Raw genomic sequence first — 26,168 nt, forward strand, 5'->3', positions numbered from 1 at the left:
CTGTCACTCAGTACTGAAGCCACCATTAGCTAAAAACTTGTAAGATGTTGGGACTCACTCTAAGTCCTTTGACAGCCTTATATCATGTGATCCTCTCAACAACTCTGTGAGGAAAGTGTTATTATTCCCATCTTTCCAGATGAGAAAAACCAAGATTTGGAGACAGGAATTTGCTCCAGTTGACCGTGCTAGGCAGTGATGGGGGTGGGGGGTGGGGTCTTTGCTATTACTCTGTGTAGAGAATGGGTTCAGGCACAAAGGGGGATGAGGTCACAGCTGTCTGGATGTGGGGTGCTCACACAATTCTGAGCCTCAGGGGTATCCCGCCTGTGTTGCCCATGAGAATTCGTACAACTGGAGGCAAACCACGGAGAAGAAGGAATGAGAAGGGCCCTGAGGGACCAGGGTCAGTGCAGGTGGGCGCGTGAGGAAGGGGTGCCATGATTAAGTCCTTGTAGTTGACACGGGTAGGCTGAGCGCCACCTCCAGGGACTCACCAGCCCCCTCACTGACAGCTCTGTTTCCTGCAAGCCCCAGGCCTGCCCTTGAGTTGCTAGAGGTGGCCAGGTTGGACCAGACAGCGGGGGAATCCGGCAGGTGTGGAAGCAGCAGTTCTGAACTTCTGAACTCCGATAGGGAAGACGCATAAGAAGGGTCCCTTTGGCCGGCAGCATGTGTTCCGCCCCTGCTTGGGTCTTAGAGCAGCGGTCCCCAACCTTTTTGGCACCAGGGACCAGTTTCAAGGAAGACCTTTTTGTCCACCGAGCAGGGGTGGCAGGGGGCGGTTTCGGGATGATTCCAGCACGCTGCATTTATTGTGCACTTTGTGTGTGTGTGTTAGTGGCTCAGTCACGTGCAACTCTTTGTGACCCTATGGACTATAGCTCACCAGGCCCCTCTGTCCATGGAATTCCCCAGGCAGGAATACTGGTGTGGGTCACCTCTCCCTTCTCCAAGGGATCTCCCCAACCCAGGGATCAAACCTGGGTCTCCGGCATTGCAGGCAGATTCTTGTCTGAGGCACCAGTTTATTCTTAATCTAATGCTGCTGCTGATCTGACAGGGGGTCCCGGTGTGGGGCCTAGAGGCTGTGGACCCCTGTCTTGGAGGGGTTGTCAGGCCTTTATTAGAATCAGGCAGTGATAGGTGCTGCAGACGGCAGCCAGCCCGGGTGTGTGAACCAGCCTTTCTAGACATCACAAGAGGCTGCCGTTCACTGTCTCCTCGAGGCAGCTGCCATCTAGAGTGAGGACTTGGGTGGGGAATGCGTCCTCTCCAGAGTGTGTGCCTGGAGAGCTCGTTGATAGAGACTGAGGGACTGATCGGCTCTGTACTAAAGTGATGTCTGCTGATGGCATTGACTGGGAATACGTCTGCTTTCCCCAGCTTGGCAGGGTTATTGCCCCCTGAGAGGCCTGCTCTGTAGCTGAGGACAGAGCCTGAAGTAAACAGATGCGTCTCAGGTGGTGGAGTTCAGACATCACATAGCTGAAAGGAGAAAGGGCTGTGTGTCCAGACCATAGGGTATAGTGGCCACTGGTGGCTACTTGTGGCCCCACCTCTCCCTTTCAGACAGACACATAAAGAAACATTCCAAATCCCAAACTGCATTTTTTATTATTTTTTAATAAACTTTATTCTATATTACAAATAGGTTTTTTTTTTTGTTCTGAACTGCAAAATAGGAATGCCTTATATTTACATACACAGGTATACAATTAATTATAACAAAGGTACAGAAGCTTGCCTTTACCAAGTTACAACTGGGCTCCAATTTAAATAGCATAGGTTTCCTTTTTAAAAACTTTTATTTAAAATCTTTTTTTTGTAATCTTACTTGGATATACTTCTTTAAAAACCAAACCAGAAGACCCTCTTTCCTTTAATAGATCTCATCCACATATCTTTGAGGCTCATTATAACACTGTTGTCTAAAGATATGTTTTGCTTTGTTCTAACAAAGGGTTGGTGGGAGCTTTATGGAGACAGAAGTGGGGTGAGGCTGCGAGTGGGTGATGGGAACAGAACTGACCAACCTACCACTTTCAGCCGCCTGTCTCTGAGACTCAAAGGCCCCTGCCTGTCCCTTATATCACCCATTCATCCTTTCCTGCTCCTCCTCCTCTCTCTAGTGTTTGAGACTTAACTGTGGGTCATCTGACCAGGCCAGACTCCTCTTCCCCCACCCCTTGGCTCATTGAGCCATTATCTGTTGTGGTACCCTGGAGTTGCTGGTTGCTATGGTAACTTGGCAGGACCCTGTTGAAAGACATAGGCTGGTCTCTACTAGCTAAAGTGGGGAGGAGGGCTGCTGCCTCCAACCCTTCCTTCCCATCTCGGGACCTGGGGTTCTTATTCTTGGTCAGTGCAGCCAACACATGACTAAGCCAGGACCTCCGGCCTCAAGGATGCCAAGCCTTGAGAGAGTGATGGGAGTGCGGAGAGTCATTCACCCTAAAACACAAAGTCATGGTTTCCAAATGGAAACAAGATTCTTGGAGGTAAGCTAGCTTTTCTCTTTAAAGAACGGAAGGTTTAACGAGCCAACAAGCTGACGGGAACACTGGGGAGGGAGAAGGAAGGAGAACACACAAGGACATGCATACCTTCTTGGTCATCTGCCTGAACTGTGTTCAACAGTCCTGTTTGGTAAAGTGGTGTCTCAGTTTCTTAAGTGTCCTTTGCACTGCTCTTTAACCGTATCCTCTGTTTGGAATTCTAATCTTATAAGGGAGCCCTTCCGAAATGTGCTTGAGTTATAAGATCAAAGATACCAACAAAAGAAGTTCTGATTCCAGATAAAGACACTGGTGGAGGACGAGATGCACAGACCTCTTTGCCATGCGCATCTGTCTTCGTGATCCCTCCACGACCAATCCCTGATAGGGTCTCCCTGCTGTTTGGGGGAAGCCCTGGGGTTCAACAACACCAAGGGCAGCCTGGAGAGAAGTGAAAGAGGATATAGATCGGCGGGAAGGTGAGGTTCACCCGACCAAGGTCACTCACCCTCCCCCATCCCCACCCAGCTCACCGTCTCAGCCAGTACAAACAGAAATCTCTTTTTATTCATTAGGGATTTTGTTTTGTTTTGATTTAGGGTAGTCACCTGCCTACTCAAAGGATTTAATTGGACCTCTAATGAGTATGTATTACTTTGACAACCAAAACATCCTTTACGTTATACAATAAAATTGGATACTCCCCTTAATTAAAAAATGATTTTATTGGGGAACACAAATTCATAGTTTAAAAAAAGGTCTCTCCTGAATGAAGTTTTACTGCAGAGATTCCTTTCCGAATGGGAGGCTGGGTCATTCCGTTTTCCAGCACCATGACAGGAAGAGGCTCCCGGAGCGTCAGCCTGTCCCAGGAGCTACCTCTACAGGGTCACCTACAGCTGCCCGTCTGTCTCCCTGTCTGTAGGATGACTCGTTTGCTACACCTGTGGGCTGAGGCGGCACAGGAGGGAGGAGCAGGGTCGCACTGCATGCTCCAGCCAGCAAAGGTGCAGGGAAGGACCAAGAATGTCAGCAGCCCCTGGCTGCTTCCCCTGGCACGGCCCCAGCCCAGGGATATCCTGACCCATTTCTTTGCCAAGTGGGATTTCCTCTGTCCCCCAGTCCCAGTTTCTCCTCAGCCCCTTGGAAGTCACAGGCAAAGAATTCTGTGTTGCCCCCACCCCCAGTATTTGGATTTTACATCCACACCTGGGCTCTCTCCTTAAACTCAAACTCTTAACATACACACACACAAAAATAAACTATGAAACCCCAAACAACCCACCGATGGTTCAAAGACAACGGGAAGGGCTGAGAGACAAGGGGTCCTTAGTGGTCTGTCCTGAGAGCCAACAGGGAGAGTGGGAAGCTGAAAGAAGGTTCTTGATGACTACATGAGCTAGAAGCAAGCAGAAGGTCCAGGAAGCAGGTGGGATCTGCCTGGGTCCGTCTGCTGGGTGCTGGAGGCACCCTGGGGACTCCGGTACCTGGAGGCTGTTTATCCATGGAAGTGCCTCTCAGAGGTCCACCCTAGTGGACCTAGGGTTCTCACTGTTGGGAGGAGGGGTGGTGCTGTTCCTGGAAGGACTGTAGTCCAGGGTCAAGAAAAGAGTGTCTATGGGCTTTCTGTCTGCAGAGTGCCTCCCCAAGGCCCCTCTCCCTCCACGGGTCTCTGTGAGGTGGGAATGTCTATTCTTGATTAACAATAATTAACCTTAACCTTCACTAGGCTAAATATTTGATTTCGCATTCTTTGAGGTCAAGGAGAAGTGTCCCTTAGTCTCGAGAGAAGAGACGGATGGCATACGAAGCTTCCCCATTTGTAGGGTGGGAACGAGGCCTTGTTGAGGCTCTGAAAGCATCACTAGGACTTGCCTTGTGGAACAGAGGTCACTGGGGAAACCACTCCTGTGGCTCCTCTGATGGGAGACCCACCAGGCCCCGGCCATATCAGGGAGCCTCGAGGGCTCAGTGGCAGGACAGGGCTGGGGTGGTCGCAGAAGGCTGGACTGAGGGTGGAGCTGTCCACCTAAGGCTGAACAGAGCCTGAACTTAGTGGATACATGGCCTTGGGGCAGAGCCTCATGTGCGGGAGGTGGGCAAGAATGGGGGTTGGAGGCACTCTGCTGGGGAAGGGGCACACTCAGGAGCCAGACATGCAAAGGGGATCAGAGGTCGAGGACCTATGATGAGGGAAAGGGGAGGGGGCAGTGCTGGGCTAGCACATCAACACTGACCCCAGGGTTGGGAGGTGAGGGCTGGAGACCCTACTCCCACTGCTGCCTGGGACCAGTCCTGGCCAGTCTGCCTCTAATGTTTAAACTGACTTGTCTCTTTCCAGCGTCTCTGGCCTCACTCACTCGCCCATGGGCTCAAGAGAGAGAGGCTCTAGGCTGGCTCTGGGTGTGCACTGTATTCTCGGTCAATGGGATGCCCAGGTTTTCCCAAGTCCCTGAATTCCAAATACACTGAAAGAAGGCAAGAGGAGGTTAACAGCCACAAAAGCCAGCTCCAGGCAGTGTTGCTATTTGTGGTGACCAGGACATGTCATGGTCTCTCCTTCCAGGAAAGGACAAGAATGGTAAATATGCCCACACCTGGGAAGACTTGTGCCCTCGGGAGAGATGACCAGCCTGCAGCAAATTGTCCCAGCCTCTCTCTGCTCATTCTTAAATTCAGGACCTCACAGCATTTCTCCCTGCCTCTTACCATCCCATTTTGCTCCAACGTTTAAACTCCTCACCTAATCCAAATTGGTTATGTGTGACTGTGTGATCTCCTGGTACCATTTTAGACCCTGGTGGTTTCAAAGTGTTGAAGGAGTGAAAGAGACGGGATGAAAGGAAGGTGAGGAGACATGGCCTTTCCTCCTGTGCTCTCTGCCCAGAACTCTAGGAGTCAGATAAAGGTCCCACCATGAACAGAATGGTGACCCTGCTCATAAACTGTGACACGGAGGGGGGGCCTTGAAGAGACCTCCCTCCTGCAGGACCCAGTCTGCCCAAGTCCCTTCTCTCGTGTGTGCTGGCCAGCACGGGGTCTCTGGCCTGCCAGGAGGAGGTTGGGGATTCCAGGGGAGGTTCGGAAAGAAGATCTGGGGGAAAGAAGAGCTTTTTTTTTTTTTTTATGATCACTCTGCCTTGTGTTTACTTTGAAACGTATCACACGTGTACCAAGAATCCAAACAAAAGAAATGGAAGACAAACAGTGAATGGAAAGAGAGCTCTTATGGGCAAGACGGCTTGCGGCTCTGCATGACTCTATCCTACTTCTCCATCCCCAACAGGCCACAGAGACTTCGGGCAAACAAAGCACCAGAAACAACCACCCCACCGATTAAAGAAAACCTGCCCCAAACCCTCCCCCAGGAGACATGAGGAAACCAGGGAAACTTGCCCATCCTCCTCCCCTCTTTCTTCCCGACATTCCTCTGATGGGTTTGAGGTTTCTCTTATAATGAAAAACATAGGGAGAAAAAGTTTTGTACCGACAACAAAATAATAACAATAATAATAATCCAGTTAAAAAAAAAAAGCTTCAGCAGAACCATGGTAACAGTCTTTTTTCTCTGCTTGTTCATTTTTTTTTCTCTAACTGTGCAAAACTTAAAAAATAAATCAAAACACACTCACTCATGCACACACACTCACAGCTTCCATTCAGCACACCTGTGTTAAATATGTTTGTGTCTTTCTTCTCCCCAACCCTTCACATGTGCAAATATATGTTAGCGGCCCAGGTGCCTCCTCAGCCTGCCTCCCGCATGCTTCCTTCTTGGCCTGCCAGGCCTCGTAGCTTCCGGGCAGGAAATCAAATAATCAAGGGGAGAAATTCCACGCTTCTTCACCTGGCACTTCATTTGCCGAGACCTTTGGTTATGTTTTTCCCACTCGAAATGCATCGCTTCTCACTCTCCTCTTCCCATTGATTAGGATACTTGCGTTTTGCCTATCACTTGTCCCGCTCGATGCCACATCACGCCCTGCTGTGTGTCACCACTGCCTGGCCTCCAGTCACGTCCAGGCTTCTCTTGGTCAGTGACCACCCTGATTTCCTATAGACAGGTGACTTCACCCCCCAGCACGCACCACAGAAAACCAGTATTGAAATGTCCTGAAGTTGTAGAATGAATGGTGGGCAAGGGCAGAGATGAGAAATGCTTCAGAGCTCCTCTCCAATAGGACCAGAAAGCTTTCTGATCTCTCTGCCTACTCTTGGGGCAGACACACACACACACACACACACACACACACACACACGTGCATGTGCACATGAGATCACACACACACACACACACACACACACACACGCTCATATCCAAAGGGGCTAGCATTCTTCAAATATAGGGTGTTCCACAGATGTTGCTGGGAATGGTCTGGTCCCTTCCTCTTTCCACGAGGGGCCCCTTTGGAGTGGATGGCAGTGGAAGATGTCTGATGCTCGAGGTGTGAAGACAAGACTGGAGGAACCTCATTCCAAACCCCACAGATGCCTCTGCCTGTCTCCCAGAGTGGTGAACAACGTCACACCGGGGCTGCCTGGGGAGAGTCTATGGTGGAGACTGGACCACAGATGGAGAGATGGCATCTAAGGTCCTTTCAAGGTTATAGGTTTCCATGACCCTCCATCAGACTGTCTCTCACCATAGCCCCTGCTCACCTAGGATGCATGTCTGAGCACGTATCTGCCTGGCTGGCTAAGACGACGTATCCGTGAATGGAAGGACAGAGAGAGAGACACAATGCCAGGGCCAAGGTCAGTGGTATGTCCCTCCTCCCATTTCCGGACAGGTCCTTCCTCTTGATTCTTCGGTCCTCCCCAGACATGACAAACCTAGGGGTTGAGTTTGGCTGGCATTTTGGTTTGTCTCTGAGAGGCTGTGCTTGCAAGTGTTTCTTCCCGGGATGACTGCAGAAGGGAGGAGGGAGGAGAGTGACTAAAGAGACAGCTGAGATGTTGATGAAATAATTCCCGAGGAGGTCTGAACAGTCCAGTCACAAAGTCATCTGCATAGCAACGGCACCAGACTCTGCAGGGAGTCAGGAGCGAGGCTGTCGGCCCCAACCTCCTCTAGACTTCTCAGCAAGGACAGTGGGGATGGAGCCATGGGGACCACTGGAGGTAGAAGCTCCTGGATGCACTGGTGTTTACCCTGACCCCTGATGAGTGATGACTAAGGAGGGTGGAAACGCATCCTCTAGACAGTGCTCGGGGATCTGCAGGGGATCCGACCTCTGACTATGGCTGTGATTCGTTAGCATGTGGGGGTGGATGGAAAACAATCAGTTCTGCTTCCAGATAGATGCAACTCTCTTCTTTTCTCCTCCCGCATATTACATTTCTGCCACTATGAGCCACATCGGGAGGATCTCCACGATAACTGGGCTGTAACTGCTATTCTTTCTCCTGTGTGGTTTTCCACAGGCCAGGACCGGACAGGCAGGGCACCTACGGGTGCTTAGAAGGACTCCAAAAAGATCCGAAGGGGCAAGGGAGCCTCTGCTGCCCATCCCACATGTGAGAGGCAGCTTGCAAGGCGCCCCTCAACTGCTCACGCTCCCCACTCCAGCCACATGCAGGAGGTGCCGCCTTTCTTCCCAGAGTTGCAGGGGGACCCTGTGGAGATGGAAACCTGGGCCAGGTGACATCTTCCCAGTGAAGATAATGCTGAGCTCACTGCCTCTTCTTCAGGCCAAGTTCAGACCCATGTGGGGACTATGGGAAGGCGGGAGGTGGGGTAACAGCGCAGAAGCACCTCCATCCACGGCTCCTCCTCCGTATCCGGGCCCTGCTGCTGATGCTCAGGGTCAGCTGGGAAAGAGGGCCCCCCTGACGTCTTCAGGTCAGGCCCCTTGGCGGGGTGAGGACAGGCCATCATGGACTAACCTGAGGGTCAGCGGCTTGGTTCAATTGCGTTGGCAGAGGAACTGAAAGAGAGGGGATCCAGGAAGGCGGGAGAGACAGAAACAGGCAGAGAGAGAAAGAGAGAGGGAGACAGCGCTGCTCAGGGGATGCTGCTGACGCCAGTCGGAACTTGCACTTGGTAAAGATGATAATCTAGACTGAGGCACGGCTTGGTGTGTCCCTCCCTTCGGTGGGGGAGGCGGGAGCGGGCGAGCTGGAAGGACGGTTCTCAGCTGTCTAAGCTCATGAGGGTTATGACTTGTTCTAGTTTGTAGGCCAGTTTCTGCTTCCCACACTGGTCATCGTGGTCCAGGGGTCCGAGGATCTGTTGAAGAGCCAAGAACGGGGTGGTGACCAGTTTGCGTGCACGCATCTGTGTGCTCAGGGTACGCACTGACAGGGCTTGTGGTCACAGAGTTTGGGAAGACGAGCGCAGGTAAAGCAGCCCACACAAAGTTGCTGGGGAGGCAGACAGCCTGCATGACTTGGGTGGGGAGGTGTGTGGGGCCGCTAGGACACAGGGAACCAACCCGGGGGAGTCCGTGTGTCAGTGAGCACAGGATGCCAGAACACACGTCGGCATGTCTGAATACATGTGTGCCTTTCACTGCCTATGTACGACAGCTGAGAATGGGCAGAAGACACCTGTGCCGAGATGCTGCTGTTACCTCTAGGCTAAACAGCAGGGGGATCCACACCCAACAGAAAGTACGGCGCTTAGTGTCTCAGGGAAAGTATGATTTCACACTATCAAGACATCCCACTACCCTGTGAGAAAGGAGCATCTTGCCATCAGCAGCCCAAGGCCTGAAATTCCACATGCAGAAAGTTATTTGACTCCACTTTGCCTGTTAAGAAACAAGTATCCCTCGAAGAGTGATTCTCAAGCTTTACTGGTCATGGACATCTAATGGCCAGTGTCTACACAGGCTTTGCTGAGATTAGATAGTTGGTGGGTAAGAATAACAGGGAGCAATTGTGGGCACATGCAGGAAGATGTGTGGGAACCTGGCTCAGACTCAGGAGGCGTAGCACTGAATAATGGCTCTGCCAGTTTCTAGCTGGGTGATGCCGGGGCAAAACACGAAACCTCTCTGAACCCTCCTTTCCTCCTCTGTAAAACCTGGGACCTACGATTCCCTCTCTGGGTTGCTCCAAGAGAGGGGATAAAGTCACGTAAGAAACGTGAGCACCTGTCACACCATGCCTACTCCAGGAGGAGCAGGTGACAGACAGGAGTCTTGGGGTCAGGAACTAGGGAGTAGGGAGGGGGGCGGCAGGAGGGAAGAGGAGGCTGAAGGCTGGAGGAGGGCCGCCCAGAGCTCTAGATTTCCTGACCCAGTTAATCGATTTTTAATTGGGGAGACCAAGTCAGTTGCCAACTTCTCAGCTGGCCAAGAACCACCAGTGATTGGCCCTAGCATTTCACAAAGATGGGACATTTTCATGCTAACAGTAGAAGAGTGAACTTGGGAAGCTGGTGGTTCAGTGGGAAAGAATCTGCCTGCTGTGCAGGAGACTCAAGTTCAATCTGGGGGCTGGGAAGATCCCCTGGAGAAGGGCACGACAGCCCACTCCGGTATTCTTGCCTGGAGAATCCCATGGACAAAGGAGCCTGGCAGGCTAGAATCTGTGGGGTCCAAACGGTTGGGCATGACTGAACATGCATAAAAAGATAAAACAGGACTGAACCTGCAGTCCTTTCCCAGATGAGACAGGGGCACTCATACACTGGCCTACTCTGCATCGTCTGCACTTCACAAGTGGCCACAGACAGGTGGAAACTGTCCTGGACCAGCACTGGCCCATAGGCTGGCTTTGGGGTCCCTCTCCTAATGGACCCACTGCCGACTTTCTCTACACTTGCTCACAGCTCATGGCCTGTGGACACCAGGGCTGGGCCCTGCTGGGGCTCCTAGGTCCTCCCTCGGGGACAAGGCTGGGAGGATGTAGCGGACCCAGGGTACTGGCTTCAGCTCCCATTACTACCTTCCACTCAGAGAGGGTGGCTGTGCTGCTGCTTGGACATGGGGAGCCTGGACTCGGAACCCACTTGGTCTACACTGGTATGGCCAAGAAAACTCCCATAGGCACCTTTGTGCCGGCCAAAAGGTGGCCGTGTCTGAAGGGGCAATGACCCCAGGTGAGGTTTCAGCAACTAAAAAGAGACTCCATTCTACTCTGTCTGTTTCTGTTCTGATTCTATCCTATCATACTGTTCCTATTCTATTCCTCATGGCCTGCCCATGAATGTGAGGAACTGCTTGATTGAAGAGAATGAAGTCAGAAAGAGAGACAGAAGAAATAAAGGAGAAGGAAGAAAAAATAAAAAAAGAAAAAATAATGAAAAGAGAAAAATAATGAAGGAAACAGAGACTTGACGTATAAATCTGAAAAGAAGAGGGATTATGTAGAATTTGCAGAATGGAACATTTCTAGCGTCCCAGTCTTTGGAGCACAGCCCCCCAGTCCTGGGTGGTAGAGAGTTTCCTCCGGCAGAGATGGGTGGTGGGGGTGCCTGGGGTGGTGCTCTTGGGCACTGAAGCTGCTCGAGGCAGGAATATCTGGGTCTCTCCCCAGGCCCTCCCCGGGGCCCCCGGGCAGGGCAGGGCAGGGCTCACCTCCTCACTGTACTTGCCCACGTAGGAGAAGATCTCCGAGAGGGCGCTCATGGTGTTGAACTCGTTCATGTGCATCCGGGACTGCTCAGCCAGGTACGCGTTCATGTCCTGGTCGCTGATGGCCGGCATCTTCCCGATGTCTGAGTAATACCTGTGGCGGCATGGGAGTGAGGAACTGTGTGTGCGTGCGTGTGTGTGTGTGTGTAGTGGGGGGCGCAGGGGAGAGATGGGTGCTCCCAGCACTGGGTCTGGGCCCAGTGGATGCCTGTGTGTGACCTCTTAGGGACCACGGCAGGCTCTCCTCCAGCTGGGCTTCAGAGTGCCCTTCTTGATGCATGAGTCAGGGAGAAGGGACTCAACGGTGACCCAGACAAGGCCAGAGAGTGGACACAGTGGGGCCAGGAGGAAGGAGGGGCTGCCTCCTGCACCAGCTTTGCTCCCAGCTCCCGCAGGAGCGATCCAGTCTGCCTCTCAGGCCCTTCTAACACCCCCTTCCACAGATGCAGGAAGTCCCCTCCAGGGGCCTGAAGGCTCTTCTAAGCAGTTGCTCCGCCCTGACGTCGTCCCTGTCTGTGAACACTAGCGGGGAGAAGCGTGGGGCTGGGGGTGCTTGGGGGGGAGAGGCTGGGAGAAGGCAATCAGTCACTGTCACTTGCAGCTGTGCCCTCCTGTCAACTGGTTAATTAGATGCCAACATTTACATTTTTAATTTCTGCAGTTTGACATTTTATGCAGCAACCCCCAAATCTCCCACCAGAGGGGAGCTGTGTTGCCTCCTAATGAGGAATCAAAGGCCCTTGGTGTCCCAAAGACAGCCACCCTCTCCTGGGTGCTTCTGGCCCTGGGCCACGTGGCAGAGAGTCACCTGCAGGGGTGGGGTAGGGCCAGGGCCTCAGGGTAGCGCTCCCAGGAGCCCTCACGGTGTCCGCTCGGCCCACACTGAATGCCCATGGCTTCAATGCCAGGGACAGCGAGCCTGACAGCTTAGAACAGAGGAGGGTGGCGGGAGCGCAGGGACAGTCTCCAGGGTGGGGACCACAGCGAAGCAACTGGGGCACAACGTTTTAGTCGAGTCACTCACTCTCACCTGGGCGAGCACAGGTGACAGTGATGGGCCCTGGGTTCCCAGAACTCAAGGCTTGATCAGGTGAGCGGAGGGCACATTCTTGGAGGCACTGGTTCAGTCTCACCCTGGACCCCAGTCCTGTGTCCCTCCCTCCGCATCCTTCACTGCATTGACCGTGAACCCATCTGTCCTGCGCTCTGTTCCCCGCCTCCACCTCTGCCCACTGGGGCCCACTGGAGCTGGGTGACAGGCTGGCAGAGGTGGCACCTGTGTGCCACTCCAGCATCACGTTCAAGATCCTGCCTGAATGACAGTTCCAGTTAATCTGCGCAGAGCATCCACAGGCCAGCAAAAGTAGGCCAGGGCTGGGCTGGCTGCCCTGCTTGAGCCACAGCCCTGCACGAAGGCTGTCGCACCCCTGGCTCATGTGGACTTCCTTTCTTCACAAACTTTCAGTGTGGGGTCCTCTCTTCCCCTGCCCCCACCCCTCATCTCCAGAGCCATTGGGCCCCTTACTCAGCTCCTTGTCCTGTTTCACTCTAGGTCCTCTGCTCCACTCCAGAAGAGCCCACTCTCTGCCAGGCCTGCAACCCACCCCAAAACATCTTCATGTTCCTTGGAGTTCTGGGGAATGACACTCCAGGTACAAGCACTCCAGTGAGAGACTGGATTCATTGCCATGATTTCAGAAGACAGTAAATGCAATGTTCCGTTTTATAGCGGAGACCTGGAGCATCAGCGGTGGCTCCAGCCCTGTCACGCGCAATGATATTTGTGCCATCGCCCCCTCGCAATTGCACACCGACCGAGCAAAATACATGTGTCCTGTAAGAGGTCATGTCCAAAGGTCGCATGGGGGGAACAGGAACAGATGACTCCCTCATTTCTGTGTCCCGGCCAGCAGCCAGACACGGCTCTGACAACACAGCAGGGTCCAGAGTGTCCTCAAAGCAGTCCCACTCTGCCACCATGGACAGTCAGAGCTACTGACTGCAAGGCAAACCCCAGCGTCCCCCTGGTGGGACGGCGCTGTCATCAGAAGCAAAGGCTCCTGCTGTTTCTGTTACCTGCTTGTGAAACCTTACAGGTAGGAGGATGGCTCTATCAGGCTTTCTGCAGATAGCGTCGGGGCTCCTACCGCGACTGTGTGGTTCCTGGGCAGCCTGAGAGCCCAGGGCAGGGACCACATCGTCTCCCGCGGAAACAGCAGACACCCAGCACCCTGTCCTTTCTGAATGGCCTGCCTTGTCGTGCACTAAAAGCCCAGTCAGTTTCTCCAAAGAGAGTATTTAGAAAATGTGTTTGTGTGAGAGAAAGAGAGGGAGAGAGTGTGGGGTGGAGTTGAGAGTAAAGTGGGGGACGGCAGGGCTCTGATTCCTCACTGAAGTTATGGGGGGCGACCCACCCCTTCTCTGCTGCCCATGTGCAGAGGGCCCTGCCCGTCTGTGCCCCACGCAAGCCCATGCCGGGATGGGCCACATGTCTTCATCTTCAGCGAGTTCTACATGGCTGAGCTGAGTGGCTTTGGAATGCTCGATGTCCTAGAGGAGTGTGGGGCGTCGGGTCTGGCTGACATTCAGTTCGTCCTGGTCCCCAGTCCAGCCTGGAGCTAAGTGGGCCCGGCTGCAGGTCTCTGCTGCCCTTGCTTTGACCTTTCCCCGCTTCTCTCCAGGGCTCTACCCAACTGCACCCCTTGAGCCTGACGATAGCCCAGCTCTGGCATCTCTGTGCTGTGGGCAAAACTGCTCTCTCCTGACCACCTGCCATGCAGGGGCTTTGTGCTGGGCTCTGCTACTGGGCCGCCTTATTGATTGTGAAGAATGCAATTACGCCCCATTAATGAACTTCACACAAGTGTTCTTATCTGCTGCCTGCACGGTGAGGAAAGGAAGGGTCAATCTGGAGTCCTCTTCTTGAACTTGCTCCCATGGGATGTCTTTCTGCAGGTGAGTCTCTAGAAGGGACTGGTGCTCTGAAAGTCTCCTGGGACCCACCCTCGCGCTGGCCAAGGACTGGCCCGCTGAGGAGGGGTGGGGCCCACCACTGGCCTTACCCAGCTTTCTTTGTTGTGCTTGGTCATACCAGGTGGGATGCCAGCACCATCGTGGTTCTGACGTGGCTCTGACACTGGCCCTCAGGAGCTGCTACAAATCCAGCCGCCAACCACCAACAGCTGGATTCTCTGCTGTGGACTAGTCTGCAATGTTTCACATTCACGGGCTTCTATGAGATGCGCCCAGCGTGACGGTGGCACCCATCTCTGTCTCTAGGATGGCCCCAGTGATTGAGAAGAGGGTCTCCAATGCCCTGAAGTTTTTGCGGAGCCCAGCATATCCTCACCCTTTCAACACCTCAAGGATGAAGATGTAGACACAGAAGACACATCTGAGGCTCTGATGTAGAGATGCTTGCCTTTCAAGGTCCTGCACAAAAGTCTTTTCCTCTGTGTTCATTCACTGACCTCCCTCAGTTCCTTGCTTCCTGAGCCCCCACGAGTACCATTCATGGTGCCTGCCTATCTGTATCTTCCTCGACCATGAAGACCATAAGGGAAGGCTCAAGTCTAATCCACCCTGAGTGTTCAGTGCACCCATGCTGGACACCATAAAATGTTTGACTCATGGATGAATGAGCATGTTAATGAAAGGTCCATACTTCACCTCCAGTATGGGTCCCAGGGTGAACTGTCACAGTTTTATATTTTGAGTGATGGCTTCTTTAGGAGGCATTTTTAAATAGTAAGAATTCTTAGCCTTTTTCACAAGTGACACGGGTGATAGATGGCATCCCAACGTGTGGCACCCTTTAGTCCAATTCCCAGGGGTCAACTCACTTATTCATATGTAGAAAACCTGTGCCTGCATGCAAGGGAGGCTGGGGCTTATTCAATTCAGTTCAGTTCAGTTCAGTCACTCAGTCGTGTCTGACTCTTTGTAACCCCATGAATCGCAGCACGCCAGGCCTCCCCGTCCATCACCACTCCTGGAGTTCACTCAAACTCAGGTCCATCGAGTCGGTGATGGACTCATCCATCCATCTCATCCTCTGTCGTCCCCTTCTCCTCCTGCCCCCAATCCCTCCCAGCATCAGTGTCTTTTTCAATGAGTCAACTCTTCACATCAGGTGGCCAAAGTATTGGAGTTTCAGCTTTAGCATCAGTCCTTCCAAAGAACACCCAGGGCTGATCTCCTTTAGAATGGACTGGTTGGATCTCCTTGCAGTCCAAGGGACTCTCAAGAGTCTTCTCCAACACCACAGTTCAAAAGCATCAATTCTTCGGTGCTCAGCTTTCTTCACAGTCCAACTCTCACATCCATACATGACCACTGGAAAAACCATAGCCTTGACTAGACGGACCTTAGTTGGCAAAGCAATGTCTTTGCTTTTCAATATGCTATCTAGGTTGGTCATAACTTTTCTTCCAAGGAGTTAGCATCTTTTAATTTCATGGCTTCAATCACCATCTGCAGTGATTCTGGAGCCCCCAAAAGTAAAGTCTGACACTGTTTCCACTGTTTCCCTGTCTATTTCCCATGAAGTGATGGGACCAGATGCCATGATTTTAGTTTTCTGAATGTTGAGCTTTAAACCAACATTCTCACTCTCTTCTTATTGGGATTAATTTCTATTTAATATGAGAGGCAATCCCTCTAGCATGAAAATGTTACTGCTATTGGCAACGACATAGGAGTGACTACTGACTGTAACACACCAGTTTGGTGACAACACTGTTGACTTCTGCTCCTTAAGATGAGTGGAGTGGGTGGTTGCTACTGGGGAACCAAGAGATTCTTCTCCCTTACTTTAGATGTGGCCGTAAGCAAAACCCCTCCTACTTGGATGAAAGCAGCAAAGACTGGCAGTCTGCAGTGGGGCTGCCAACCAGCAGTGCTGCAAGGAGGCAGGAATGGGATGAAGGATGCATGAGAGGACAAGCGGAAGGAAGGATGGGAGGGAGATGGGATGGGAGGACAGGTGGGAGGTTGGGAGCGGGGATGGTGCAGGGATAGGGAGATGAAGAACTTCTGGGAGGTGTGACAGCTTAGGTGGGACAGGATGACTCGGGCTACCCAAGCAGCAGAGTTAGTAAGGCCTATGGAATCCATATATGTCCCAACCCCCTAGAAAGAGGGCCAGCCAGAGTAAACCCCATGTCTCAGTGGCGCAGACAGAAGGCCCTCTCCAAATGCGTGTAGAGCACACTCTACATCAGTGAGGCCCTACGTATGGACCTACAGCAGTCAGACCTCAAAATCAGGGGGTGGGAAAGCCCTGGCCATGAGAAAAGGGGGTTCTACCATCGCTCTTCTGACCTCGAGGCTGCCGGGGCCCTCAGCAAGCCAGCCTCCTGGTGAAGGGAGGGTGGAACTGATCACCAAAGGAAGAAGGTCTCTATACAAGATCTCCAGACCAGGGGGTGCTATTTCTCATCCCCTTCTTCTTTGCACCCTCATCCCATAAGGAGAGGAGAAAGGATTTGTGACCCCCAAACAAGTGAAAGATGACTTTCCTGAGAATGCCATTGGTTGCTAAGAAACTAGTGAGACAAGAAATGGAAACCATCAAGGTACTCCTAAAAATAACCAGATGGACTGGGGTGACTTGTGACCTGTAGCAGCTATGTGCCCCACCTCTCATTTGGCACCAAGCAAGAGGGAGACCGTTCGCTCGGCACTTGCATTATTCTCACCTCCGACTGAGTGTGCTGTTCTGGGGCAGCGTCCTCTAAGCAGATGCTTCATCAATGCTCCCAGCCCATCTCATCCCGGCCTTCTCCCTCCCTGCCCGAGGTCCCGTCGCCTTGACACTGCACCAGGGCAGGGATGCCCAAGAGCCCAGCTGCTGCCTCTTTCTTTTCTCTCTTCGTTGAAGAGCCAGCTGACCACACGGGAGAGCTCGCTCCTGGCAGCTCTGTAGTCAGAAGAGTGAGCCACTCGCGACGCAGGGGGAGGTAAAAGCCTCTTTGGTGACTCAGACATAATCAGATACAAGGACAAAAGAGCGAGCTCTCTCTCTGACAGCCAAGGCTGGATGCACACCACAGGCACCAGCAGGAAGGGGTGGGGGAGAGATCAAGGGACAGGGGCAGAGGGAAAACAATTCAACTCTTTCAGCAGAACTGGGGTGGGATGGTCAGTTTTTGTGACTGGGAATGGCCAGTATCCCACCCCTTCTTGGTTATTCCCTCTGTACAAGGGAAAGCAGTTTTCAGCTATAAAGATGGGGACTGTGTCTCTACCATGAGCAAAACGATATTGTTCATTCTGTCTCAGTTGCTGACTTAAGAACAACTTCTGGTTTCTTTGACTCTTCAAAAAGTTCCCAAATCTGAGTCTCCATCCAGGTTTCCTGTCTTTAAGCTTGGAAGAAAGAGAAAGGGACTCTAAAATCAGAATTGCCATGTAGAGTTGCGCAGGCTGTTCACTGCTCAAAGGTGGGCGTGAGCTAGGGCTGACAGTCAGCCTGTCACTTAACAAACCACATATTCTGGCATGGGGCCACATCCTCTGGTAGGAAGGAGCACCTTCCTTAATTCACATGGACACCATATGGGTTGGCAGAGGCCCTGTCTAAAAGGATCGTAAATGGTAGAAAGATTTGGGAGTCAGTTTAATTTGGGGATCTACTTTTCTCTTGGCCACTTAAGTCATCTTGGACTGATTACTCAGCCATTCTGTATGTATAGTTCACCTTCATGGGCACAGAATGAGGTTATAAAGCCTGTCCTCTTATATTCCAGAGCTGCTGTGATGAATAAATAAATAGATTTTCAGCTGGTTGTCTAGCTCAGGTGCTTGGCATACGGAGCTGATGCGACTCAGACAAACTATGAATGTTGTTTACCGTGAGTTAGCTTTGTGCCAAGAGGAACCCAGCTTAATGGCATACAGGTGCCCTCCCCACCACACACACAGGTGCACAGCTGAAGCTGGATTAGATCAGGACCTGAAGCATCTAGAGCTCATCGCCTGAGCATCAAGGGACTGGGACAGCAAGAAGCTCTTCAGGGTAACCATGACATCCCCACAGGACACTGGAAGAACTGGCAGACGGACAGGGCTCCAGTCTGTGTGTGGCAAGATGTTTTTTGGTCCCTTGAAGTCTTTTTTGTTTTTATTTTTTCAGGGAGCATTAGAGCAGTGGACTATACTTCTTCCTTGGGCCTAGGAAGATCTGGGTCCTCCATGCAGGGGAGCAGAGCACCGTGGCAACTTCTAGCCATGTCCCATTCTTGTTTCGACAGACAACACCGGGTCCTCGGGCTGTGGGTGTCCCCATGCAGGGTGGGGCTTGGTGCAAGGACCAGTCTGCAAGCCCCACCCACTGCGGAGGGGAAGGGGGCCCCTCTACACACCCCCAGAGAAGTTGCCTCCTGCAGCCAGGGTCCTGCCTGAGCTCCCCAGGCCAGCACTCACCTCTCCACCCAGTTCTTGTAGCTGGGGATGTCCTTGGCATAGAGCAGCTTGTTGGAGGGGGAGTCCTTGCCCAGCCGGTGCTCCGAGGTGGAGCACGAGTCCATGAAGGTCTGGGCCACCACGGAGAGGCAGGCGTCCGTGATGCTGTTCTTGTGGATGTCAAACACGAACTGGGGGTTCTTGATCATGTTGACCCAAAACCGCAGGGGCAGGCTGTGTAGAGGGAAGAGGCAGATGGTCAAGGGAGATGGGGTGGGGGAGCTGGACACTGACCCAGAGAGGTCCCTGAATGCAGACAAAAGGCTGGGAAGCAAGCCTTCGGAAGGGCCCTTCTCCATGCCATCAATTCACCTTCTGGGGAGCTGAAGATCAGCAGGGCTGAACAGTCCATTCAGAGGCACAGCGTTGATGGGCACTGGAGGTGTCGATGCCCAGCCTGAGCTGTAGGACTCCCCAGCGGCCCTGAGAGCACAAGGCTTTGGGGCTCAAAGCAGTCATGACAGGTGCTAGAACGTGGAATGTCTAACTCTCTCTCCACTGTCTGCCCCCATGTCAGATACAAAACATATCTGGTTGGCACATCTTAAATAGCCTGGAACCTAGGCTATTTATTATTCTCTGCCCTCACTGTAACATGTGGAAGAAGCCACACTCTTCCTCCCCACCTGACCTAATCAACTTGTTTTTACATGGTGAGGGCCCTGGCACTAAACAGTTCAAGCAAAACTTACTGATTCTCACCTCCAAGCTAGCAAGCTGAACAAACCCCACCTCTGGCTCCCACCTGCCCCGTTATGTGCTCTCCTTCCTCTCCTTTTCTTCCAGTCAGCACCTACTCTGTACCAAGAGCCATGCTAGCCGCTGTGGGTACAGTGTGAATAAGACCTGTCCCCGGTCCTTGAGAAGCCTGCGTTCTGGTGGGCTCATGGGGAGTCAGGCACGCAATCAAGAATTTTAGGTGCTGGACCCAGAGGATGGAGGGGGTCCAGTTTAAGACCCAGGTTGGTGTGATCAAAGCTACCCAGAGGGACGTGTCCAGAAGTCTGGAAAGTCTTCACAGAGGGGACCGCGCTGAATAGTCTCTGTTTTAAAGATACAGAGGTGTTCTTTCGCTGAATGAAGCCTGGAGGAAGAGGGGGAGGAAAAGGAGGAGGACGGTACCTCCAAAGGGGAATCAGTTCAACAAACAGGACATGAAACATGCAGTGCAGTCTGGGAACCATAAACCCTCTAGCTATTGCTAGAAAGGATCCTGGGGCATTGGGTAAAGCCTGCCCACGTGCTCCTCTGTGACTGCATTCCGCTGGCTCTCTGATCCTGCAACTGCCATCCAGCCTATGGAGACGTAGATCAGGAAGTGGGATGGCACCCAGCAAGGGATCACTTATTTCCCTCCCTCTGCCCCCAGCTCCTCACCTCCTGCCATGTGCCCTGATGTTTTATTGTTGTTTTGGTTGCTATTCTCACGGTTGGTAATAGTTGGTAACAGTCCTAATGTTCCTATGTGTTTGGCTTGCTTCTTAGAACTAAAAGTCTTTTGAATCACATTATTTCAACCCAGCAAGAACAAGATTTCTATATTCGTTGTATCTCCCAGCAGCCAGCATATACATAAAACAAATGCTCAAATACAGTAAGACCTCATGTTCAAGACTGTCAATCAGTCAACAAGTATTTATTAAGTTCCTGTGAAACGTGCTGTGGAGCCAGTACTGAGGTCTAACAATGTTAAGTGGCCCTTGTTTCATCCTGGGAAATCCAAAGAGTAAATAAAGGGACGGTAAAAGTTCTGACACTCGGGGGACAGTCAGGGTCACTGCAGCTGCCCAGGGGAGACCCCGAGAGCTGGGCTCAGAGCCCTGGATGCAGAGCTGCCCAAATGATGAAACCTCCAGTCACATCTTCCTGCTTCCTGAAGTTCAACACGGAGAGGGACCCTGGAGCCCACACTTGCCACATGGTTGTTTCTTTCCAACAGTCTCCTTCCTTCAGCCAGTTGTGCTGACAGACAAATCAAACAGGGAAACCACAGCAGCTCCTGCCTAATGAAATATTAGCATATTATTAACATTAGTGGTGGCACTAATCTCTGGTTGATTGCAGCCACTCAGGCTAAATGAGCAGGAGGTTTATTTAAAAGAGAAAAGGAATGGGGATGAGGAGGAAGGGGGCAGGGGAGAGGGTGAGCTACAACTTTAGCCAGGAATAAGGAAACAATCTCTTTCCAATCAGGAACAATGGACCCTAAGCCAGTATGTAGATCTCATAATTCCTGGACTGACTGAGTCTTGCCCAGGCGGCCATGGTCAGGGTTGGGGAAGTGTGTTCTCTGGTGAGAGGACATGAGAGTTGGTACTCCTGCCTGACTGCCCTTCACTGGGACCGGAGATCTTTCTGAGAACAGCTGGAACTTGGAAGAACTGGAGGGAAGGAAGACTCTGCCCTCTCCCCCAAGGACTTCATTGGATCTTGGAGGTGGACTTAGCCCAGTGGGAGGTGTATGCTCATTTAGATACCATTTCAGGGGATGCACTTATAAAGGTTACAAGGCATGGTTTGGAAATGGCAGCTCTCCCAGGATAAGGTCTGGACAGGGCATTCCTTGTATTCTGAAGGCTGCAGGCACTCAACTCAGGTGGTAGGAAGGAAGACTCAGTGGCAGAGAGAAGCAGACTGGGTGGGTCAGGGACATGCCCTTGGAACAGCTCTGCAGAGTCATTCTGAAAAGGTGTGCAGAGTCAAATGCAATCTTTTTTTTTTTTCCTCCTGGCCATGCCATGTGGAATGTAGGCTCTTAGTTCCTGGACTGAGGATCAGACCCATGCCCCTGCATTGGGGGTGCAGAGTCTTAACCACTGGACAACCAGGGAAGTCCTCAAATGCAATCTTACCTATGGGCAGTCACTGGGAGAGGCCAGACCTGCAGGCCTTTCAGAAGAGGGAGCAGCCTTCACCCAGCACTGGACTAGATGGGATCCAGAGTCTAACTGTCTTATTTCCGAAAGGTCACAAGAACTCCACAATGTACCCAGAATTACTGTGGGAGCAACCCTACTCTTCAGTTTTATGGTTCAAAACTGTTCCTGCCTGACTTTCCAACTTTAGTGGAGATGCACTATTCTTCAGGGGAGAGAGGAAGCCAGAGCATCCTACCCTGAATAACATTTCAGTGCCCCAGGCTGACTTCTGCCTAGATCCGGGTTTTGATTTGGGACCCTGGTCTGTCAGGGTCGGAGAAGGCAGTGGCACCCCACTCCAGTACTCTTGCCTGGAAAATCCCATGGATGGAGGAGCCTGGTAGGCTGAAGTCCATGGGGTCGCTAAGAATGGGACACGACTGAGTGACTTCCCTTTCACTTTTCACTTTCATGCATTGGAGAAGGAAATGGCAACCCACTCCAGTGTTCTTGCCTGGAGAATCCCAGGGACGGGGGAGCCTGGTGGGCTTCCGTCTATGGGGTCGCACAGAGCAGGACATGACTGAAGTGACTTAGCAGCAGCAGCAGCTGTCAGGGTGGCTGGCTGAGCTCTAGTACCATCTCAGTCCTGGCAGTCGGCAGGTGCTGCTTTGAAAGAATGTGCTGGGGAAGAACACCCCAGGACAGGGACTGTGTAAAAGCTACTGGGAGGCAATTCCAGAACTGAAGGGACTACATATAAGACAGCTTTACCCCAGGTGGAACTCTCAAGTAGAGACCATCTTGGCTCTGCATCTCCATCAATATTTATTGAGTCCCAGCTCTGTGCAAGATTCTGCCACGAGAGCTGCATACTGATGTCTGACCTTGCAGTCTCACAGTGAAACAACCGACACACGAATGAAGGGAAAGGCAGATAAAGGCTAAAGGAGAGAGGGGACCGTGATGAGACACCTAGAGTGTCATTTAAGAGTTAGAGGCTCCCCTCGTCTCAAAGACACCCTAGTTATGGGACAGTCCCTTCCCCAAAGGGAATTCTGGAAAGGGAAAACCATGTCTTGAATGGACTGGAAACACTCCCATGTTCACCTAGGTGACTCCTAGCTGTGCTCCAAACTCCATTTAAGAGTCTCTGTGAGCTCCTGCCTGTCTACAGCCCGGCTGCACACACGCACCCCACATCCTCACATGTGCCCCTCTATTCAATCAGCTGCCCTCCTGTCAGCCCACGGAGGGCAGAAGGCACGACCCGAGTCTGCAGACTCAGGGTCCAGCATGATATCAGGCAAAGGGGAGGGAGCAGGATGTGAGAGCGACCTGGCTGTGACAGCTGGTATGCTCATGTTTGCTCATGTGGTTGGTTTAATGTTTGTTGACTGAAAGGACCGATGACAAAGATGGACGACTCCACCGAGGGAATGAAGAGAGGAAGTGAACACCCAAAAGGACTGCAGGGAGGCGGAGCCCTGGAGAGCGCCTGCGCAGAGCTGCCACAAGGGGGAAGGCGGGCGGGCCCCTTCGTGCCTGTCTCCAAGGCCGACCATCGACTCGGGGATGGCCTCTCCCCGTGTGGCTTCCGCTTGCTCTTCACTCACCAGTTGCTCTTCCAGGTGTGGCGGACGTGCGGGTCGTGGATGCCGTGCTTGTCTGCCTGCTCGTCCAGAAAGTCGAACATGTACTTGATGGCCAGGGGCAGGGCCGAACCGCGGTGCGCCGTGCTGAAGATGGTCTCGAACAGGTCGTCCACGAACTTCTGCAGCGTGCCCTGCGGAGGGGACCAAGTTCAGACACAGCTCGCCCGCCCTGAGAGCTCTGAGGGCGGGGCTGTACGATCGCCTGGCCTCCCAGATGGTGGAGGGGAGGGGAGGCCAGCACACAGCCAGGCCTGCTTGGGTAAAATCGCGGAAGCGTGTGCAAAGAATCTGCACCCTCCTCCCGCCCGCTCTCATCTGTCTCGGAGCAGCTTTCCATTTCCCCGGCACGTGGAAAATAGATATAACACTGATGACTGGGCCTAAGGAAGCCTCCCTCTGCCAACACCGCGGTTTGGTTTTAACACCCTTCGGCGGTGTTATTTTAGCACTTTTCACAAATGCTAATGAACAACTCACTCGGTCAGAGCAGACAAGCACAATCTGCTGGTTCTGTTTGGGCATTACTCACGTCAGCTAATGAACAGTTTACTCATTTGGCTCCATAGAGAGCGGAGCTGGGGCCAGTCTTGGGCTTTGAGGGACTAACTGTAGGCACACAGGGTCCCTAGAACCAGGATTAGAAAGGGGGCCTGCAAAGTCACTGATGGGGCTGCAATTTCCACCGCTAGAGACTGTATATGACACCCCAGAGATATACAGCCAGTCTTCCAGAAGGCATGGCAGAGGACCAGGAATGCACATGGCTAGTGTCTCTCTATTTGAGCAAGGGCAAGAGTGGTGTTGGAGAAGACTCTTGAGAGTCCCTTGGACTGCAAGGAGATCCAACCAGTCCATTCTGAAGGAGATCAGCCCTGGGATTTCTTTGGAAGGAATGATGCTAAAGCTGAAACTCCAGTACTTTGGCCACCTCATGCGAAGAGTTGACTCATTGGAAAAGACTCTGTTGCTGGGAGGGATTGGGGGCAGGAGGAGAAGGGGACGACAGAGGATGAGATGGCTGGATGACATCACTGACTCAATGGACGTGAGTCTGAGTGACCTCCAGGAGTTGGTGATGGACAGGGAGGCCTGGCGTGCTGCGATTCATGGAGTTGAAAAGAGTCAGACACGACTGAGCAACTGAACTGAACTGAAGAGAAGGGATGGAATCGAGATTTCATACTGTGTGCCAGCCTGGATGTATGGGAGGGGCTGGTTGCAGGACTGGGTTGAGAAGAATGCTGAAGTTCTGTGCTGGGAAGGAGATCAGGCTGATGAGGAGGGCCTGCGTGGATGGATGACTGAGGTGGAGTGAGGGGTGGCACCAGCACAGATGCTAGGTATTTGCCAGCTCTGACATTTCTGTGGGGTGATGACACCCCACCGCATAACCCACCCACGCCCACACCCTGGCTGATGTCCTGTACCTTAGTGGCCAGCAGTCGTGTGAGATAGATTTCAGACACCATCTTGCTCCCCCGGTCCCCCTCCTTCTGATCCCCGTGCTCATGGTTCTTCACCAGGTGCCACATCTTGACTCCACTTTCCAGGTCGGGGGTGATCATTGGCGTGCGTGAACGGAGGCTGTCAGGGCTGCCCGTGTACCGGATCATGTTTTCTGCCAATGCAAGGAACCCAGGCGGGTAAGGCCACCCAGCCTTCCAGCCTATTGTTCATGATACACCTCAGCTCCAGCTGAGGCCAACTCTGATCCTTCTCGCCTTTGGAGGCACTTCTGTCTGTTCCTGAAACTGGAACACCTTTTCCACCGCCTCTAGGAAATTCTCTGTGTCTTGTCCACCCAATCGGATTCCCTTCCCTCTTGTACTTGCGTCTCTCCAGCCCTTATGATTCAATTTGTAAAAAATGCAAGCTTGTCTCTTTTTGTACTTTCCTTGTAAGAGCTCTCAAGTCTCAGGATGTGTTCTGTGTCACCAATTAAGTACCAATGAAAGAGCTCTGGGTGGTGGCGGGGGGGTGGGGAGGGGGCCTTCCCCTGTGATGTCAGTGGTAAAGAACCCACCTGCCAATGCTGGAGACACAGGTTCTATCCCTGGATGGATAGAGAAGATTCCCTGGAGAAGGGCATGGGAACACACTCCAGTATTCTTGCCTGGAGAATCCCATGGACAGAGGAGCCTGGTGGACTACAGTCCATAGCATCGTAAAGAGTCAGACAGACTGAAGCAACTTAGCACGTGCTCATGAAAGAGCTGGGATCCTGTTTCCCTTAACTGGTGACTAACCAGCTGAGTGACTGCCCTGTCACTTGTGTACCTTCACCTGCCTCTCTCGCCTGGACCATTTATTTGCTGCAACGTGAGGTGTGGTGAGATGAGTGCCGAGCAGGAAAAGAAGAGGCAGGTCCCACTGTGTGCAGGCACCATTGTGTGTTGTCTTCTATTTCCCAGAACCATCTCATGAAGCTCATGGCTTTTTCAGCCAGTTTTGCTGATATGAAGGCACCAGAGCATCCAGCCCCCCTCCAGTGCCCTTCTCCCTGCCCCAAGGAGCAGAGACCTGGGTTTGTACCTTCCCTCAACTGCTTCATAGCGTGTGACCTTTACACGTCATTTAGCCTCTGTGCATCGGAGTTATCATTTGCTAATCTGCATAATAGGGGGAAATAATAATTATTTAATTCACTGATTATTATGAACCTGATGTTTGATAATGAGTTATCACAAACGTGGAAGCATCTTAGAGACTGTAGGGCGCTCAGGAAGGTTAGACTTTCTTCTTGTTTCCAGGGACGAAGCTCCAGCATCAGAGTCCCTGCTCAGAACCAGGAACCTTCTTTTGGGTACAGTGTTCCTTTCTGGGGGCCAGCCTGCCTGACTCCCCATCCCTCCCCACTCCCCATCGCCGGCACCCACTGTCTTCCAGCAGTGCTGCCCTGGTGACCACAGCTGCCCAGGGGGCATCCTTTCTTCCCCAGAAGGATTTGATGAACTCACCGTATTTACTCGCTGAGGTCCTGGAGACAGTGGAGTTGTTCACTGCATTGTAGGCTGTCACTTGCTTGGACACTAAGGCCACCACTGAACCATCTGGCACCTACCAGGGAAAGGCAGGTAAGGGCCTGGGCACAGAAACTGCCACCCAATCAGG

At 52.4% G+C, this 26,168-nt stretch overlaps 1 protein-coding gene across 3 annotated transcripts in view; it reads right to left on the minus strand.

Annotated features, from left to right (window-relative positions):
• Window positions 1-1,606: 1,606 nt before the first annotated feature.
• PLXNA4 (plexin A4) overlaps window positions 1,607-26,168 on the minus strand; it is a 499,413-nt gene continuing 474,851 nt past the window's right edge. For 2 of the 3 annotated variants that reach the window (XM_012177152.5, XM_042248843.2), the window contains 6 exons: window positions 26,015-26,114; window positions 24,485-24,675; window positions 23,019-23,188; window positions 18,506-18,718; window positions 11,024-11,174; window positions 1,607-8,727 (listed from right to left, as the gene is read on the minus strand). In XM_012177152.5, the coding sequence (XP_012032542.3) occupies window positions 8,632-8,727; window positions 11,024-11,174; window positions 18,506-18,718; window positions 23,019-23,188; window positions 24,485-24,675; window positions 26,015-26,114 (921 nt within the window). In that variant the 3' untranslated portion in view covers window positions 1,607-8,631. The other variant, XM_042248844.2, reaches the window with a different exon arrangement.

This window comes from Ovis aries, chromosome 4, assembly GCF_016772045.2.
Source record: "Ovis aries strain OAR_USU_Benz2616 breed Rambouillet chromosome 4, ARS-UI_Ramb_v3.0, whole genome shotgun sequence".
Lineage (NCBI taxonomy): Eukaryota > Metazoa > Chordata > Mammalia > Artiodactyla > Bovidae > Ovis > Ovis aries.